The 20,271-nt window shown below is 37.6% G+C and overlaps 1 protein-coding gene across 1 annotated transcript in view; it reads left to right on the top strand.

Annotated features, from left to right (window-relative positions):
• Window positions 1-9,890: 9,890 nt before the first annotated feature.
• Window positions 9,891-20,271, top strand: part of TMPRSS11D (transmembrane serine protease 11D) — a 62,708-nt gene continuing 52,327 nt past the window's right edge. Inside the window, exon 1 of the mRNA XM_040238299.1 lies at window positions 9,891-9,980. Coding sequence (XP_040094233.1) covers window positions 9,973-9,980 — 8 coding nt within the window. The 5' untranslated portion in view covers window positions 9,891-9,972. The remainder of the gene's footprint in view (window positions 9,981-20,271) is intronic.

Raw genomic sequence — 20,271 nt, 5'->3', positions numbered from 1 at the left:
CAGACAACTGGCTACAGCCCCTGTGTCACAGAGCCCACTAAAACTATTCAAACTAGCCAGTCTTAAGCCTGCTACCCCGACTTGCCTATTCTTCTGACGGAAATCACAACGAAGGCTCTCATACACAGTTGTTCCTTTTTCCCTCTGGCTCTGAGTGACCCTGTGCTTCCCCGTGTGACCCTGTGTGATGTGCCTGTCCCCTTCTTGGGAGCAATAAATAACGAACTATCTTTTCTATCAATGGCAATCATCTCCTGATCTGTTAGCCTCACTTTACTAAATAAAAATGAAATTCATGCTGTAAATCTATGCTGTAAAACACACAAACTTATACTCTTTGCAGCTGAGTAGGTTGTCTCGAAGGATGATCTGAAGCCTACCTCCATGTGTCTTACAGGAGTGATTTTTTTAAGCAGATCAAAAATAGCTATAATACTTCAGAGAATCATTTCATTCAATAATTTTTTTTAATTAACCTAGTTACACATGCTAGTTACAGATGATTGGCTCTCAGCATAGCAGTTCTTTTCCCAGTAGGCCATTATGGTCTACTGTAGAATGATTTCAAAAATGTGCTGACAATGAAGGAAACTATACGCAAGGTGAAAAGACATCTCTCAGAATGGGAGAAAATAATAGCAAATGAAACAACTGACAGACGATTGATCTCCAAAATATACCAGCAAATCATGCAGTTCAATGCTAAATAAACAACCCATCAAAAAGTGGGCAGAAGATCTAAATAGACATTTCTCCAAAGAAGACATACAGATGGCTAATAAACACATGAAAATGCTCAACATTGCTCATTATTAGAGAAATGCAAATCAAAACTACAATGAGCTATCATCTCACACTGGTCAGACTTGTTGTTCAGTCGCTAAGTCATACCCACATTTTGGCAATCCCATGGACTATTGCAAGCCAGGCTTCCCTCTCCTTAATTATCTCCCTGAATTTGCTCAAACTCATGTCCATTGAGTCAGTGATGCCATCCAATCATCTCATCCTCTGTTGCCCCTTCCCCTTCCCTCAATCTTTCCCAGCATCAGGGCCTTTTCAATAAGTTGGCTCTCCGCATCAGATGGCCAAAGTATTGGAGCTTCAGCTTCAGCATCAGTCCTTCCAAGGAATATTCAGGGTGGATTCCCTTAAGGATTGACTGGTTTGGTCTCTTTTCTGTCCAAGGGACTCCCAAGCGTCTTCTAGACTCTTGATTCAAATCAAAATTTGAGAGCATCAGTTATTCGGCACTCATCCTTCTTTATGATCCAACTGTCACATCCGTACACGACTACTGGAAAAACCATAGCTTTGACTATATGGATCTTTATTAGCAAAGTGATGTCTCTGCTTTTTAATACACTGTCTAGGTTTGTCATAGCTTTTCTTCCAAAGAGCAAGTGTCTTTTAATTTCATGGCTACAGTCACCATATGAGATGATTTTGGAGCCCAAGAAAATAAAATCTGTCACTGTAGAATCTGTCACGTTCTGTCACCAGTCAGAATGACCATCATCAAAATTTGTACAAACAATAAGTGCTGTAGAGCATATGGAGAAAATGGAACTCTCTCGTACTGTTGGTGGGAATGCAAATTGATAGCCATTATGGAGAACAGTAGGGATATTCCTTAAAAAGCTAGGAATAAAACCACCATATGACCCAACAATCCCACTACTGGGCACATACCCTGAGAAAAATCATAACTGAAAAAGACACATGTACCCCAATGTTCATTGCAGCACTATTTACAATAGCTAGGACAAGGAAGCAACCAAGATGTCCATTGGCAGTTGAATGGATAAAGAAGTTGTGGTACATATATACAATGGATTATTACTCAACTATAAAAATGAATGTATTTGAGTCCATTCTAATGAGATGGATGAACCTAGAGCCTATTAGTGAAGTAAGTCAAAAAAAGAAAGATAAATATCATATATTAACACATATTATGAAATCTAGAGCAATAGTACTGATGATTCTACTTGCAGGGCAGCAAAGGAGACACACATAAAAAATAGACTTTTGACACAGTAGGGGAAGGAGAGGGTAGGATAACTTGAGAGAAGAGCATGGAAACATATACATTACCATACATAAAATAGATAGCCAGTGGGAATTTGCTGTATGATGTAGGGAACCCAAAGTTAGTGCTCTGTGACAACCCAGAGGAGTGGGATGGGGAGTAGGGGTGGGAGGCTGGTTCAAGAGGGAGGAGACAAATGTATACCTAAAGGTTAATTCACATTGATGTATGGCAGAAACCATCACAATATTGTAAGATCAGTTCAGTTCTGTTCAGTCGCTAAATGTAAAATAACTATCCTCTAACTAAAAATAAAAATAAAAGTGTGCTATAATGAGCATGAGAGGAGAAGCAAACAAATATGGGGTCACATTAAAGAGAAGCCAACCTATCCTAAGGACTTCTCTGGTGGTCCAGTGGCTAAGACTCCACGCTCCCAATGTAGGGGGCCTGGGTTCAATCCCTGGCCAGGGAACTAGATCCCACATGCTGCAAACAAGACCCAGCACATAAGTAAATAAGTAAATAGTAAAACATTGGAAAAGACCCTGATGCTGGAAAAGATAGAAGACAGGAGGAGAAGGGGATGACAGGAGATGAAATGATTGGCTGGCATCACTGACTCAATGGACATGAGTTTCAGCAAGTTCCAGGAGACAGTGAAGGACAGGGAAGCCCGGCGTGCTGCAGTCTATGAGGTCACAAAGAGATGGACATGACTGAGTGACTGAACAACAAAAACAATAATAATAATCAATTATTTTGGGGGGCTTCCCAGTGGCACTAGTGGTAAAGAACCTGTGTGCCAATGCAGGAGACGTTAAGACATGCAGGTTCAATCCCTGGTTGGAAGAGCCTCTGGAGAACGGAATGCCAATCCATTCCAATATTCTTGCCTGGAGAATCCCATAGACAGAGGAGCCTGGCATAGTCGGACATGACTGAAGTCCAAGCATGCAAACTATCCTAAGCGTGAAGAAGCCCTTATAGAGGGAAAACATACACGCAGTCCTGACAGACTATTCAGAGTTGGAAACTAAGAAATGTATCAAAAGAGACATAAAACAATGGGGAGAGCTGAAGGAACAGAACTGAAGGAGACAGAGAGGGCAGTGTATTCAAGTAACAAAGGATATTCAGGGTACAGACTGTAGAGTTCAAGAAGCAGGGTGGGAAGGAGGGTGAGAAGGTAGGTAAGGTCCAGCTGCTTCAGGGCTCTGCCACCTGTGTTAAGGAGAATGAACTCTCTTACCTGCAAGGGAAGCTACTGAAGAGTTTTTAAGAGGGTAGCAACATAACTCAATCTGTAATAATCACTCTCATAGTGTCAAGAAGAGACTAGATTGGGAAAATATTATGGGCAGAAAAGCTAATCAGAAACTGTGGCAGTAATCCAGCTGAAAGATCAGAGTGGCTGAAGTCATGTACTGGCAGTGGGTATAAGGACAAGGGGAAACGGGTTCAATAGCTATTTATGTACATAAGGCATTGAGAAATGAGATAGAGACAAGGATGACACCCAGATTTCTAGTCTGAGAAACTAGGTGAATGGGAGGTGACTTATAGAGACGGAAAGTACTGGAGAGGCAGATTAGGAAGAAGAAGCACAAAGATGTGCATATAAAGAACAAGTGAAAAAAAAGTAGCCTCCCAACAGAGGACAAAAACCCTTTCCACTATAAAAGGAAGGATACAGGCAGAGGCATAAAATTTACAGATTCAATGACAAGTAGTTGAAGGAGTGTTCACCTAGAGGCTTCCATCTTTTTCTCCAACGGTAGAACTGTAAGTCATCCATTGAAAGCAAAGGTAGAAACAAGAGATAGAAAATAAACAGTTGGAGAAGAATAGATACGATATGAAATGGTTTTTGTAAACACTAAACCCTGAATATTCATTGGAAGGACCGATGCTGAAGCCAAAGCTCCAGTACTTTGGCCACCTGATGTGAAGAGCCAAGTCATTGGAAAAGACCGTGATGCTGGGAAAGACTGAGGACAGGAACAGAAGGGGACAACAGAAGATGAGATGGTTGAATTGCATCACTGACTCAACGGACATGAGTTTGAGCAAGTTCTTGGAGATAGTGAAGGACAGAGAAGCTTGGCATGCTGCAGTCCATGGCGTCACAAAGAGTTGGACACAACTTAGCAACTCAACAACAACAAAGCACTGATTAGGGAAACCTGGCTGTATTGCTGGGTAGTATTGAAAAGCCAGCTAAGACTAAAAGTCATAAATTGATAATGGGATAAATTTTAAAATAGATATTTACAATGGTTATGTGTATTCATAGTGTTTCTGCTGCTGCTAATTCATTTTAGTCGTGTCCAGCTCTTTGAGACCATATGGACTGCAGCCTGGCAGGCTCCTCTGTCCATGGGATTCTCCAGGCAAGAGTACTAGAGTGGGTTGCCATGTGCTCCCCCAGGGATCTTCCCAACCTAGTAATCGAACTGCAATCTCTTACATCTCCTGCATTGGCAGGCAGGTTCTTTACCACTAATGCCACCAACTGTTCCTCCGTTCAGTTCAGTTCAGTCGCTCAGTAGTGTCCGACTCTTTGAGACCCCATGAATTGCAGCACACCAGGCCTCCCTGTCCATTACCAACTCCCAGAGTTCACTCAGACTCACGTCCATCGACTTCGTGATGCCATCCAGCCATCTCATCCTGGGTCGTCCCTTTCTCCTCCTGCCCCCAATCCCTCCCAGCATCAGACTCTTTTCCAATAAGTCAACTCTTCACATGAGGTGGCCAAAGTACTGGAGTTTCACCTTTAGCATCATTCCTTCCAAAGAAATCCCAGGGTTGATCTCCTTCAGAATGGACTGGTTGGATCTCCTTGCAGTCCAAGGGACTTTCAAGAGTCTTCTCCAACACCACAGTTCAAAAGCATCAATTCTTCGGCACTCAGCCTTCTTCACAGTCCAACTTTCACATCCATACATGACCACAGGAAAAACCATAGCCTTGATTAGATGGACCTTAGTCGGCAAAGTAATGTCTCTGCTTTTGAATATGCTATCTAGGTTGGTCATAACTTTCCTTCCAAGGAGTAAGCATCTTTTAATTTCATAGCTGCAGTCACCATCGGCAGTGATTTTGGAGCCCAGAAAAATAAAGTCTGACACTGTTTCCACTGTTTCCCCATCTATTTCCCATGGAGTGATGGGACCAGATGCCATGATCTTCATTTTCTGAATGTTGAGCTTTAAGCCAACTTTTTCGCTCTCCTCTTTCACGTTCATCAAGAGGCTTTTTAGCTCCTCTTCACTTTTTGCCATAAGGATTGTGTCATCTGCATATCTGAGATTATTGATATTTCTCCCGGCAGTCTTGATTCCAGCTTGTGTTTCTTCCAGTCCAGCGTTTCTCATGATGTACTCTGCATAGAAGTTAAATAAGCAAGGTGACAATATACAGCCTTGATGTACTCCTTTTCCTATTTGGAACCAGTCTTTTGTTCCATGTCCAGTTCTAACTGTTGCTTCCTGACCTGCATACAGATTTCTCAAGAGGCAGGTCAGGTGGTCTGGTATTCCCATCTCTTTCAGAATTTTCCACACTTTATTGTGAGCCACACAGTCAAAGGCTCTGGCATAGTCAATAAAGCAGAAATAGATGTTTTTCTGGAACTCTCTTGCTTTTTCCATGATCCAGTGGATGTTGGCAATTTGATCTCTGGTTCCTCTGCCTTTTCTAAAACCAGTTTGAACATCAGGGAGTTCATGGTTCACGTATTGCTGAAGCCTGGCTTGGAGAATTTTGATTATCAACCAAATAAAAGATCACTTCCCTGGTGGCTCAGACGGTAAAGCGTCTGCCTGCAATGAGGGAGACTTAGGTTCAATCCCTGGGTCAGGAAGATCCCCTGGAGAAAGAAATGGCAACCCACTCCAGTACTCTTGCCTGGAAAATCCCACTGATGGAGGAGCCTGGTAGGCTACAGTCCATAGGGTCGCCAAGAGTCAGACATGACTGAGCGATTTCACTTAATTTGAGTTTACCAGCCAGACTTTGAATTGATGAGATGACTTACATTGGATATTAATATGTATTATATTTATTTGCCTTGATTGTTTCTCTGAATGTGGAGGAAAAGGGAAAGAGTCAAATTTTCGTATATATGTAGGATGATGGAAATTACTTTTTATAGGAGAAAACAAGTCTAGGCAGACCAAGGCCAACTGATGTGGAGAACTTAGGCAAAGGGTAAAGAATACAAGTTTCTTCCTCTAACAAGATAAAAAGGCTTACGACCAAGATGCTTCTTTGACCTCTTACTATCAGAAACTGGCTTAAAAAAATTTACATGTGAAAAGCATAAAAAAATAGTTGGCTCTCAACATAAAAGCAATTACAGATTTTTAATAAGCTTTGGATTTCTTAAACCATGTTTGAAGGAATGCTATAGAAATCAGATTATTTTTGGCGAGTCACAGCCAAAAATGTGAATCTAGGAAGAAGTGTATTTTAGAAACACTCAGGGCCATTTTCAAATTGTCTGTGCTTTCCACCTCTCAGTAATTGTGACTTCTAGACATGTATAAAAATACTGTCTTGAGACTCAGTGTAGAAGGAATGACTACATAACTGTTGCATTGCCAGATGGTTTATCTTGGTTAGTTCATTTGATTTGATTTCCTAGAATTTTCACTTCTCCATGAGAATGGTACTTTAACATCATTTGTACATGTAAGAAACCTGAGGCAGACACAGATAAATAATTTTGCTGAACCCTGTTGGATGGTAAGTAGAAGAATCAAGATTTGATTCCAGGTGTATTTTAACTCCAAAGAATGTACTCTATCACATGCCTTTTGAATAGACAAAAGCCTTTGAAACATAATGCATGTGTGCGAGCTCAGTCCCTCAGTTGTGTCCAACTTGCAATGGACATGGACTGTAGTCTGCCAGGCTCTGCAGCCCCCAGGCTCCTCTGTTCATGGATTTTCAAGACAAGAATGCTGAAATGGGTTGCCATGTCCTTTTCCAGTTGAAACATAATAGAACATACTTATTTGCATATGTCCCCTTACCTCTCACTGCCTACAGGTCATAACCCACAAAATTAAACTTGGCCACACTGAAAAAATCAAATTACTACTCAACTTTTAAATTTACACTTACAGTAAATATAAACATGCATATTTAAACAACACTTTACAACTTTCAAATTGTGAGCACATCCATTATCTTTTTTTTTCTATCTATATAATAACTCTATGAAGGAGGTCATGACAAATTCATTTCCAACTATAGCCATATGACTGTGCTGCCATGAACGTGATGACTAAGCAAACTCCAAATTTAAAGAAAACACCCTGGCCCACACCTTCTTAGATCATCTGCCTTTTGGTTGCTTTCTTCTGCTCTTATTATTATGATGGGTTCAATTGAATGACTCATACTTCTCTCAAAGCTAGAACTTTTTTCAGACATTTGTGTACCCGATGATACTGTCTTTACCATGGTCTTCCCCTTCAGTCTAGGCAGGCAAAAGAACCAACCTCAACAGTGTGTACACTGCATGATTTATCCTCCATCTAAATAAATGATCTCATCTATTTCCTTGAAGCCTGTTCCTGTCAGTCCTAGGTCACACTATCTTAGTCTTATGAATGTACAGTTGTAAGAATAAAATCAAGCCCATGGCAAACAAGAAGAGGATTCTGATATTTTTTGTACAATGTCATTCTATACACCTTATTCTTGCAATGGCCACCTTTTGTAGGATAGAAAAGGTCAAGCCCTATCCTGCCACTCCCTGAGGATCTGAAAATTAACAGTCAACATCTTTTGAATTAGTCCCTGTTAAGAGCAATCTCTTTGCTTCACAAACCGTAATTTCATGCTCCACCTCTCCTTCCATGTTGAGCTCATCACAGGAAAGCAGGAAGATGCTTTCAGACTGAACACAGTTTTCCCCATGCCTTTCCCCTGACTCATTCCTAATTTCTGTGTGAATAGTGATGGGACACCAGAATCTGCATTAATTCATTTAGTTATTAGACAATCAAACAATACATGCTGACTAAGCATCTTCTCATTAAAAAGGACTTTGCTGATTGTTCTAGGAAATACAGAGATGGAAAAGAAAGAACACGTATAGTGCTCTTTTTTCCTTTGTTGAAGGAAAGTGCTGTCAACAAAAACCAGAAGACAATATACTTCACATCCTTAAAAAAAGTACTGAAACAAAAGCAAATTTTAAAGGTCATTAAAATATTTAAATAATTTGCCCCAATAAACAGTTTTTCTTTTCACTTATTTCAAGGAAATATTTAGCAATAGGGTTAAAAAAAATGAAGGTGGTCAAAATACTTCATATTAGGAGATGGTTTCAGTATTTTATGATGAATCTATTTGGTGTGGTATGATTCTATATGGTTGCATATGATTAAAATTCAGCCATTAAAATTCTTAATAATTGATGGATCTAGGTCCTATATTTGTAAATTTTCTGTAAACTTGAAATTGTATTAAAATAAAAAACTATAATACAGCTTCATATAATATATAGTATCATATATATAATTTAGTATAATGTATAATGTTATATGTAACTTATGTAATAAGTCATAATACAGCTATACAGCTACTGGATATATACATAGCTACTAGAAACACAGAAGTCATTAAAAATAAAAATTAGTAACACAGGAATATGCCTATGAAATAATATTGAGCATAAAAAGCACAATACAAAGTTATACACTATGATATAACTTGTGAAAAAGATCTGTACATTCAAGGTTAACATGTAAAATGAAAATGGCTTGTTTAGGTAACTTTGTTCAACTGTTTTGATATATTGTTTTATTCTTTTTAAAAAGAAAGGTCAGGATGTCAGGCATGAGATATGAAAATGTATAAAGGAATGGTAGGCAGGAGCCCATGCATTCCTATTCCTGTTGTATGCAAAGCTTTGCACATTATATTTTAAAAATGTGTAACTGAACACTTCTTGAGTTACAGTCCTGGAGTGAATTCATTAGCAATCCATGATTTACATGATAATCATAGAAGACCAAGTAATCAGCACCTAATTTTTTCAGCAAGTAAATGAGACTCAAAGGCATAAGTAATTTTTTGCTTAAGCTTCACAATTAATTGGTGAAAAAGTTGAAATCCAAATTCAAATTTCCTAATTTTGTTATACAATTCCAATAATTTAGTATTCATTATTTCTCACCAAGTAGCTTCAGCATAACCTTCCAAATTTATCTCCTATCCTTCCCAATAGTATACACAAAAATAGCTTTTCTTACTTCCATGCTATTCTACATGGAATTCTCGTTTTACACTCTGCTGCCCACTCATCTGCTGCAATACTGAGTTAGAATATTTTTTAAAGACATACTCAGAGAAAGACTAAGTGAATTTTAGTTTCAATTGTTCTTCTTGCTTATCTCACAAATTTGTATACATACTCAATTACTTCTCTGATTTCAAATGCTATGAGAAAAAGAGAATTTTATCAAAGAGAAGGGAGTATTACCAATTAATCTATGGAAAACATTTTCTGATAGTCTTTCGCTTGCTGTGGCAAAAAATAAGGTATGTGATAATATGATAACATGGGCAAGAGTGTCACATCCTTTTTAAATTAAAAACTATGATGCTGCAGCCTATGGAGTAGTTATAGCCTTTCACAAAATACATATCACCTGTTATGTTTAATCACAAGTTACCAGTATAAATAAAATTTTTACTGATTTGTAAGATTTCCTGTCCATTCCACAAGTCATATGATTGGTTCAAGTTGATTCCTTCAGACTTGTTTAACAAGTTTGGTTTTAATTGTGTGGAATTTCCTCCTTTGCTTCAGTTCTTTCATAGATCACATATAACATATAAGAGTCATTCATCTGAGTGGGAATCTCAGAGCAGTTGCATAGGCAGAAAAAAGGACTTCTTCATTATTAAGGATTAAAATGTATAGGTAAGTTCTATTTTTGTTTTGAAATTTTGACTGTATCATAAAGCATATGAAAAGTATACAGAAGCTTAAGAAATTTTGGTTGTTAGTTACTTCTAGTTACTGTTCTCAAAACTTCACTGAAACTCTTATTAGTTAATGTTTAGGTAATATGCTTGATATTGTTTAAATAAGGTGCTTGGCTGCTTCACTGAATTTATAACAAATTGAATAAATCTCAATAGATGACTTAGTGTTATGAACACATATATTTAAATCAGGAAGTGTTTTTGTTTTCTCATGTTTAATTTCTCAGAAAACTGATGTGTGGTTTTAAAATGTAATCAGTAAAAAAATTCCTTTGCTGTTTTAAAGTTTTTAAGGGTTCTGTATTTTTACTTCTGTCACAATATCACTTTAGCTATTAAATATGAAGTGAATTCTGAAGTCCTTCTTAAGAAAGCAAAAACTATATCTGTCTACCTTTTATATACTATGATATCATTGCTTTCAAGCAAGTTTTTGTTGATACTTAAGAAAAAATAGTATTTGCCTAGTTTTCTTTTCAATAGCTGCTTATCTTCATATACTTCCACATTAAAAAGCAATAAATTGTAGCACAATCTAGAGTCAGATGGTACAGTCTCAAAATTATATAATTTGAGATGTTTGTGCTTGCGTCTGTGAGTATATTGTTCATTTTGTTTTCCCATGAACACAAAAAAGTGTGATACAAATAAGTCATTTTAAAAGGGAAATAAATGAAGTATGGATAGTTGGCCATGTCGAATGTAGTTGAGTTTATTTTAAATCTCCTGAACTTTAGGAAGGAAGAAATCCAATCAAAATTCAAAAAATTTTAATAAAATATATGTACAATTATATGCATTTAAATATATATATAAAACAATAAAAAATGGGTGGCAGGAACTTCCCTGGTGATGCAATGGTTAAGATTCCACACTCCCAATGGAGGAGTTACAGATTTGATCCCTAGTTGGGGAACTAAGATCCCATATGGTGCAACCTTAAAAAAACAAACATGTGTAGCAGCCTAAACTTTCAAAAATAAGTATTAATTAATAAGTAATAATATAAGAAAATAATAAAAATAATTTCATATTCATACAAGGGATAGTATAAGAACCTATTAAACTAGGATAAAATCTATGAAATAGCATATATTGTATGCTCCCATTTATGTGAAAATGAATCACAAAATTGTATTTACTCATTGACTTACCTCTGAAAAACTATACATATGAAAATGTCTCATGGATATTAATCATGTTTGTTGTGTTACAGTGGTGAGCTTATGAATTATGTTTTTCCCATTATTCCTAAACTTTTTATGACAATGTGGGATTGTTCTAACAATTACAATATGATTTGAAATGGTTTTGCTAAAACATTTTTAATTTTGTGAAGAAATTCCTCTGATTAAAAAAAGTATCCTCATAAATAGCTAAATGTTTTTCAAAGAAAAATAAAAAGAAACTTGTAAACAATGAAAATAATGAAATTGTACAATTTCAGAAAGCCTTCAATCATAAGCTGATCCATCCTTACACTCAATAAGACCCAAACTTTACAGTTACAAAAATAAAAAACAACAAACAACAGCTCTTCTTTGGAACTCGGTTTCTATGCTGCTGCTGCTGCTAAGTCACTTCAGTTGTGTCCGATTCTGTGTGATCCCACAGACGGCAGCCCACCAGGCTCCGCTGTCCCTGGGAGTCTCCAGGCAAGAACACTGGAGTGGGTTGCCATTTCCTTCTCCAATGCATGAAAGTGAAAAGTGAAAGTGAAGTCACTCAGTCGTGCCCGACCCTCAGTGACCCCATGGACTGCAGCCTTCCAGGCTCCTCCGTCCATGGGATTTTCCAGGCAGGAGTACTGGAGTGGGGTGCTATGCAGCATACTTTAAAATATTTTCTCTCTTAAAAATAAGCTGCATCTACAAATAATCAGTTTTTCCTTTTTTTATTAACCTGAAAGTACGTAATTAGAAATTAGTTTTGCTCATTGGTTGGTTGATTTTTATTGTAAGAAGATAATCAGAGTCACTATGCCAAATTGGTGAATTTTGAGAATAACATCAATTTGAAGACCCATGACTAGGAAACAATGTCCCTGTCAACCTGAGTAAACAGAATTTTCAGTGGAAACGGGAAACCTGTTACTCAAATGGCATGGGTAATTTAAAAACAGCAAATTTTTATTTTGACAAGACATATGCCTGAGTTAATAGTGGGAGGAATTAATTAAAACTTTCAGTTTCCTTTTACTGGAATATCCCCATCAGCATAAAGACACACCCTACTATCTTCAATTTAAAATAAATAAATAAATAACTCAAGCTTCACTATTTTCCAGTTCCTCCATATGCTCTGAGGGAGCAACCGGGTAGGGGAAGTGATATGAAAGTAATGCTTTTAGGTAATTCTAGGTCATTTTCAGGTAAAATAATCAGGTAATTTTGTGATACTTTTGGTTGACAATGGGGTCTCTTAAATGGTTTGTGTGTGTGTGTTAGTTGCTTAGTCGTGTCCGATTCTCTGCAACCCCATAGACTGTAGCCCACCAGGCCCCTCTGTCCACTGGATTCTCCAGGCAAGAACACTGGAGTGGGTTGCCATTTCCTTCTCCAAAAGGAACCATAGAAAGAAAGACAGTGAAGTCGTTCAGTCGTGTCCGACTCTGCGACCCCATGGACTACAGCCTACCAGGCTCCTCCATCCATGGAATTTTCCAGGCAAGAGTACTGGAGTGGGGTGCCATTTCCTTCTCCTTAAATGGTTTGATTACTTGCATATAAACTCTAAGACCTCTTTTAAGTTGTCCTCTCCTAAAGTTTGCAAAGATGGTGTGTTTCTTTTTTTACCTACCTGTTCACCTCTCTCTGAAAAGGGAAATCCTATCAGGGGACCCAGGAATCTGGGCAGTGGAGTTATCATGATATAATTATTATTCTTTTCAAATCTTTAAGTACCCCAGTTTTTCTCAGGTCCTCTAAGAGAGTGTGTTTTCCACTGGATTACATGAAAAGTGTGAAATGAAGTTTGGAAAATAGGATGAAGATTCAAATTTGGAATTTAGCATGTGGTTTAAGGAAAGATTAAGGTAAATGAGAATATCTCAGCTCAGGAACAGACATGTCTTAGAAGGACTCCTCCCACCATAACAAATCTTATTTCCATTTTCTTCCTTTTTGTTCACGCTCATGATATGATTAACTGACCACATAGATGTGTCAGTCAGTCAAAAGACATGGGGAAAAAAGCTATAACTGTCAGAAATACTTTCCAAATTCTGCCTGTTGATTCAATTTTGGTTTGTGAATTGCCATTTTAATTTTCAAAAACCATGCTTAAAATTGTAAAGCATTAGGCAAAGGATATATTTCTCAATAGAAATTAGGCAAGTGGATACCAACTTATCTTTACAGTAACAGAGCCCAAAACAGTGCTTTTAGAGTACATGATACTATGCATGAGAACTTCAAACCACAAGCTGAAAGAGCTACCCAATGGGCCAGATGAGAATGTTTAAATAAAAAGGAATGGTCAAGGGTGTGAAATGTTGCTAAAGGCCTATGAGACATGTGTACCCCAATGTTCATCACAACACTGTTTACAATAGCCAGGACATGGAAGCAACCTAGATGTCCATTGGCAGACGAATGGATAAGAAAGCTGTGGTACATATACACAATGGAATAATACTCAGCAATTAAAAAGAATGCATTTGAATCAGTTCTAATGATGTAGGTGAAACTGGAGCCTATTATACAGAGTGAAGTAAGTCAGAAAGAAAAATACCAATATAGTATATTAATGCATATATATGGAATTTAGAAAGATGGTAACGATGACCCTATATGTGAGACAGGGAAAGAGACACAGATGTAAAGAACAGACTTTTGGACTCTGTAGGAGAAGGAAAGGGTGGGATGATTTGAGAGAATAGCATTGAAACATGTATATTATCATATGTAAACTAGATCGCCAGTCCAGGTTCAATGCACGAGACAGAGTGCTCAGGGCTGGTGCACTGGGATGACCCTGAGGGATGGGATGGGGAGGCAGGTGGGAGGGGGTTCAGGATAGGAAACACATGTACACCCACGGCTGATTCATGTGACTGTATGGCAAAAACCACCACAATATTGTAAAGTAATTAGCTTCCAATTAAAATAAATAAATAAACAAAAATCTAAAAAAAAGTCTATATCTTATGTTCCCTTAGAAAGTCATGAGGGCCTTAAAGCAATGACAATTGGCCATTTTTTAAATGTCCCCACTGCCTTACAAAGTGACACAATAGGTATTTGATATCTATTGATTTTTTCCACCATTCATTCAATAAACATTCAATGTTTCCACTATTCATTCTTTATAAGAGAGTGCCCACAATATCTTAGGTTGATTAATTAATTAATTTAAAAGAGCACAGACAAAAAAATTAAGAGACAACTCCATACCACCAATTAATCTCTCTTTAGATTAGTTTATTCCTCTGGATAATGGATAAAGTGGAGTGGGTATTCCTGCAGTTCCCTTCTACTGCTAACATTCTATGATACTGCAGAAGGTTATCACTCCTACAAGATGCCATTACAAAAAAAATAAAATAAAATGATACCTGCAGTTAAAGTTGGGTTTTACCTAAAAGAAGAATATAAAATTTGCCATTAATTGAAGGCAGGCCAGAGTTCTAGGTACTTTACAAACAGAAACCCCTTTAATTTTCACAACCCTTTGAGGTATGTGATTGGCCCTACTCTATGAATGAGGAACTAAGGCTTAGAAAGATTTTTTTGTCACTAACCCATGGTCACATTGTGTCTGTCTGGATATAAAACTTGCGATTATCATTACTGTACTATACTATCTTTCTGTATTACTTGTAAAATAAAATTTTAAAAAATTGAGTAAATAGATCCATTTATCCAGGAGACAGAGAGGGATCTGTTACGGCTCTTCATGCCCATGCTAGAAGCCTTAACAATGTTCACAGAGTAGACAGGGCCTCCCTTCCACCATCTAACCCACCTCTCACTGTACAAATACACTTAAACACAGACCATCAGAAACTTCAGGAGACACAGTGGAGAACTAACCACAGTCAGTCCCTCCCTCATGAATTTGACTGGCTGCACACTGACAAAGGGCCGAATGTCAGACAATAACTCTAGTTTTGTTAACATACTTCTTTATCCTCACAACCACCTGGAGGTAGGTACCATTATCTCCTCTATTTTGCAGATAAAGTAATAAGGAGAAGTAAGGTAACTTCCCAGGTTCATGCAGCAAGTAGATAGCAAAAATAGAACTTGAACTCATGTAGTCCAGCTTCAGAGTCTATACTCTCAACTGTGGTTCCTCTCACAGAACTTAATCTACCAGGGAGGGGAGGGAGGTGATGTGGGAATGGGGAGATAAGAAAAATATAAGCAGACAGACATTCTTAAGGGAATAAAGTATTTACAAAAATTTAGTGTGTAGTAGGTGTGAGAGAATCTACCAAATAGAATGGTCATGGAGTGAGAGGAACCATCTATGTGAAGCAAGAGAAAGGAGAGAATACTGTGAAGGTGGGCAGGAAACACTGATTCTTCAGTCAACGACAAAGGAGAAAACTCAAGTTCATAGAAGTGATTTGCCTAATGTCAAGTACCTTTGCTGATCTCTTCCAACAGTGTTTTCCTCCACACTATGTAAACTGCTTCCCAAGAAAAGAGATATATCTGCAGCATTTTTACTAAGTTCTGAAGAATATATTCTATTGTGTAGGTTTCAAAAAAGTTAGCACCAAGACCCTGGAACTCTGTTCATTTCATATGACATGGAATCCTCCTGGCAAAATGATACAGAGAATCTCAATTTTGTCCTCTGCCTCTTTAGAAAACCTGGGCAAGAAGCCACCAGGATTAAGTTCTGAAGGGTTGTTGTTTTAAAGATGTTGTTTTAAAAAATATACTGATGCAACTAAATATTACTCAAGAGCATTTGAAACAACTAATCTTGGGTTTGGTCCATGATTCATTAAAAGCCACTTCTTTTCCCTATGAGAACAATTATCATGTACTGGACATAGTTAAATAGAACTAACCATGAAGAATACATACGAGGTTCTGATTTCGGTCTCCACTCTTTCCAAGTTATGGGTAATAACACTTAACTAGTAGCACTGAGAGAATAGTTAAGTCAATTTCCAGATTCTCTATTCTATCATGCCCACTAACTTATTCCATCCAGCTTGTGCTGAAATGTCTTTCTTGCTTTAGAACCTACACTAATACATTTTTACTTAACTTGTACATTTCTTGTTTCTTTCTTCCACCCCATCATTCACTGTACCTCCTCTGTCCTCCCACAAGTAAACAATGTTAAAAATCTAGTTTCCACACAAATTAAACCAGATTGTCTCATTGGCAATTATTAGAATTTTTAAAATTTGGGTCTATAAAGAATAATCAAATCAAACATTGTAGGATAAACACATTTAGAGCACAGGGAAAAAAAAAATGCTTACTTGTGCTTCTCCAGAGTGCGATATACCAAATTTCTCACCTCACTGAGACATGCTTTGTAGAAACAATGAAACCGGAAATATCCTGATGCTCTCAATTTGGTATTACAAATCAGATCACATTGAGTTAGGAGTAAGAGCCCCTAAATACTACACTCATTTATTTCCTATAGAAAACAAATACATATCTGGTTTTTATTAGGGTCAGTATATTTGACAAAGCAGTAAGTTAAGGTTTTCAACATTTCATAATGATATTATAGGAGGATTGTCTCCATTGTACTTGGACTTCAGGAAACAGAGAAGAAACTAGGATGCCTTTACTAAAAATCACTCTTCTCTGCCTTGGAGCTATTCTGATCTAATTGTATCCAAAATTTTTGCTCCACAAAGTGTGGTCCTTGGACCAATAACATCAGCATCACCCTGGAACTGTTAGAAATGCAGGATCTTGGGCCCAATCCCAGATTCACTAATTTAAATTGGCATTTTAACAGGCAACTCATATATATATTGAAATATAAGTCCTAAACAAACCAACTGAAACTAAACAGCTACAAGGTAGTTTCCAAGTATTATTCAAAATGGAAAGAAAGTTACAGCAAGACGTACTTCTTTGTACATCATATGAATGAGCATGCCCTCTAAGCTGGGTGTGCAGTAGCTCTCTCATTCCTTTCCTGCAGAAACACTGAGTGATTTAGGCAAGTCAGAACTCACAGAGGAGCATTTTCTTAACTGAGTTCCAGGAACACTATGCTCCTCAAAATGTTAGGTATTTCAGAAAGAAATGTTTCTGCACTCAAATAAGTCTGGGGGACACTTATTTAGTCAGTTCAGGCTGCATAAGAAAGGAAGAAATAGGAGAACTGGGGAATGTGTAGAAAATGAATGGGATTTTTTTGGTCATTTAAAAGACGGAATTTAAATATAAGTTTTTCTCTAGGACTTCTTACCTTTTTTTTTTCTACCCTGACAAGTAACAGTAATATGTGTGACAGACTTCTGTAGATCTAACCAGGCTTATAAGCAATTCCCAATGAACTCCTTGTAACTCCACTCAAAAAATAAATAAAAGGAAAACACAAATGAGTGAGAGCAATGTTATGGTGGAATTATGCTTTAAGTTGTATATAAATAATTTCAAAACTCTGATGCTTTAACTATTACTTGTAACAATTCGCTTGCTATTGTTGTCATTAATGATAACACACCACTGCATTCTAATACCTAGCTGAGAATTGCTATGGAGGAAACGGCACTGAAACTTGAACTGAATGGGTTATTGAGTCCTTTTTTGTCTCTGTGAGTTCAAGTCCACCTTCACTGTCAATTATTCTTTGAAAGTTTGGTAATTTTGTTATTGCAGTAAGTTAAGAATCATAAAAGATAAACAATTTTAACAGCTTTATTGAAATGTAACTATGTATAATAAAGTTCACCTAAGTGTACAATTCAGTGGTTTCTAGTATACTTATAGGGTTGTACAACCATCATCAAAATCAAATTTCAGAACATTTTCATCATCTTAATAGATAGATTTAATTTTAAAAACTAATTTCAAACATACATTTTTAAAAGAGCATTTTGACAATAAAATATCATCACATCACATGCTTGACATATATACACTATCATGTGTAAAATAGGTAGCTAGTAGGAGGCTGCTGTATAACACAATTTGTTCACCTTGGTGCCCTATGACGACCTAGAGGGGTAGGAAGCGGGTATGGGAGGGAGGTGCCGGAGGAAGGGAATATAAGTATACACATAGTTGATTCACTTTGTTGTATAGCACAAATGAACACAATATTCTAAAGCAATTATACCCCAATAAAAAATAAAAATATCACATGTATATAGTATCATGAGTATTTCTTTGCAATTTGTTTTTTTTTTTAATCTTTTTTTTTCATTTATTTATTTTTTATTTTACTTTACAATTCTGTATTGGTTTTGCCATACATTGACATGAATCCACCACGGGTGTACATGCATTCCCAAACCTGAACCCCCCTCCCACCCCCCCTCCCCACAACATCTCTCTGGGTCATCTCCGCCTACCAGCCCCAAGCGTGCCATATCCTGCATCGGACATAGACTGGCAATTTGATTCTTACATGATATTATACATGTTTCAATACCATTCTCCCAAGTCATCTCACCCTCTCCCTCTCCCACTGAGTCCAAAAGTCCATTATACACATCTGTGTCTTTTTTGCTTTCCTGCATACAGGGTCATCATTGCCATCTTTCTAAATTCCATATATATGTGTTAGTATACTGTATTGGTGTTTTTCTTTCTGGCTTACTTCACTCTGTATAATTGGCTCCAGTTTCATCCATCTCATCAGAACTGATTCAAATGTATTCTTTTTAACGGCTGAGTAATACTCCATTGTGTATATGTACCACAGCTTTCTTATCCATTCATCTGCTGATGGACATCTAGGTTGTTTCCATGTCCTGGCTATTATAAACAATGCTGCGATGAACATTGGGGTACATGTGTCTCTTTCAATTCTGGTTTCCTCAGTGTGTATGCCCAGTAGTGGGACTGCTGGGTCATAAGGTAGTTCTATTTGCAATTTTTTAAGGAATCTCCACACTGTTCTCCATAGTGGCTGTACTGTAGAAAGATGGCAAAATAATGTTGGTGCCAATAAAGGTTAAATATCATCTTTAGGCTTCCTCTGTGGCTCAGCTGGTAAAGAATCTGCCTGCAATGCAGGAGACCTGGGTTCAATCCCTGGCTTTCAGAAGATCCCCTGGAGAAGGGAAAGGCTACCCACTCCAGTATTCTGGCCCGGAGAATTCCATGGACTGTATAGTCCACCAGGTCACAAAGAGTCAGACGTGGCTGGATGACTTTCAATTCACTTTAGTTTAAAAAAAAAAAAAAAAGGAAAGGAAAGGAAAGAAAAAAGAAAAAATCTAGTCTTTAAAAACTAAATCTATATAGGAAAAATACTATTTGGAGGAATACAGACAAGCAAATCTTCAACTAAATAGTTATTTCTTGCTCTGAAACTACTCTGGCTCAATGAATCAGTCAGTAGCTACCTACACTTTCTAGAGTTCAGATGGAGTACTAATATGGAGAGCAGTGCCCTCTAGAGTACATGCTAATCTTTCCCTAATGTTAATCAGCCAAGAAGACAGGGAACCTGTGTCGGGACTTTCTCTGTTACAGTGTCTGTACTGATACACCAGAGACATGTGTTTTTAGCGGTAGAGTCAAGAGAGCATGACTCCATGACTGTGGCTTTGGTGATTTCTAGAGAAATATTCTTAAAATATCAGCATCTCAAGTTCCAGAAGTAGCTTACTGTTCTGTTGTTTCAGATCACGGAGGCAGGCTCACTTTTGCAGACAGTGTCACTGTGTACCATAGCACCACTGTGCCTGTCTGCATACTGAAAAGGCTCCATCATCTCAATTATAAAAGCAGAACCTACCCTTTGGGCAGCTGTACTGTTTCAGCAAAGTTGACTTTCCTTATAGAAGCATATATATTAAGTTTAGCAGCACTGTGCTGAATCGCTCAGTCATGTCCCTCTCTTTGTGACTCAACAGACTATAGCCCACCAGGCTCCTTTGTCCATGGGATTTTCAGGCAAGAATAGTGGAGTGGGTTATAACACCTTCTCCAGAGTATCTTCTAGACCCAGGGATCGAACCTGCATCTCTTATGTCTCCTGCATTGGCAGATGGGTTCTTTTACCACCAGTGCCACCTGGGAGGCCCGAGTTTAGCAGAGCAATAACTTAAAAAAAAAAAA

This window comes from Oryx dammah, unplaced genomic scaffold (assembly GCF_014754425.2).
Source record: "Oryx dammah isolate SB20612 unplaced genomic scaffold, SCBI_Odam_1.1 HiC_scaffold_3, whole genome shotgun sequence".
Lineage (NCBI taxonomy): Eukaryota > Metazoa > Chordata > Mammalia > Artiodactyla > Bovidae > Oryx > Oryx dammah.
This window is presented reverse-complemented; position numbering and strand designations above follow the sequence as displayed.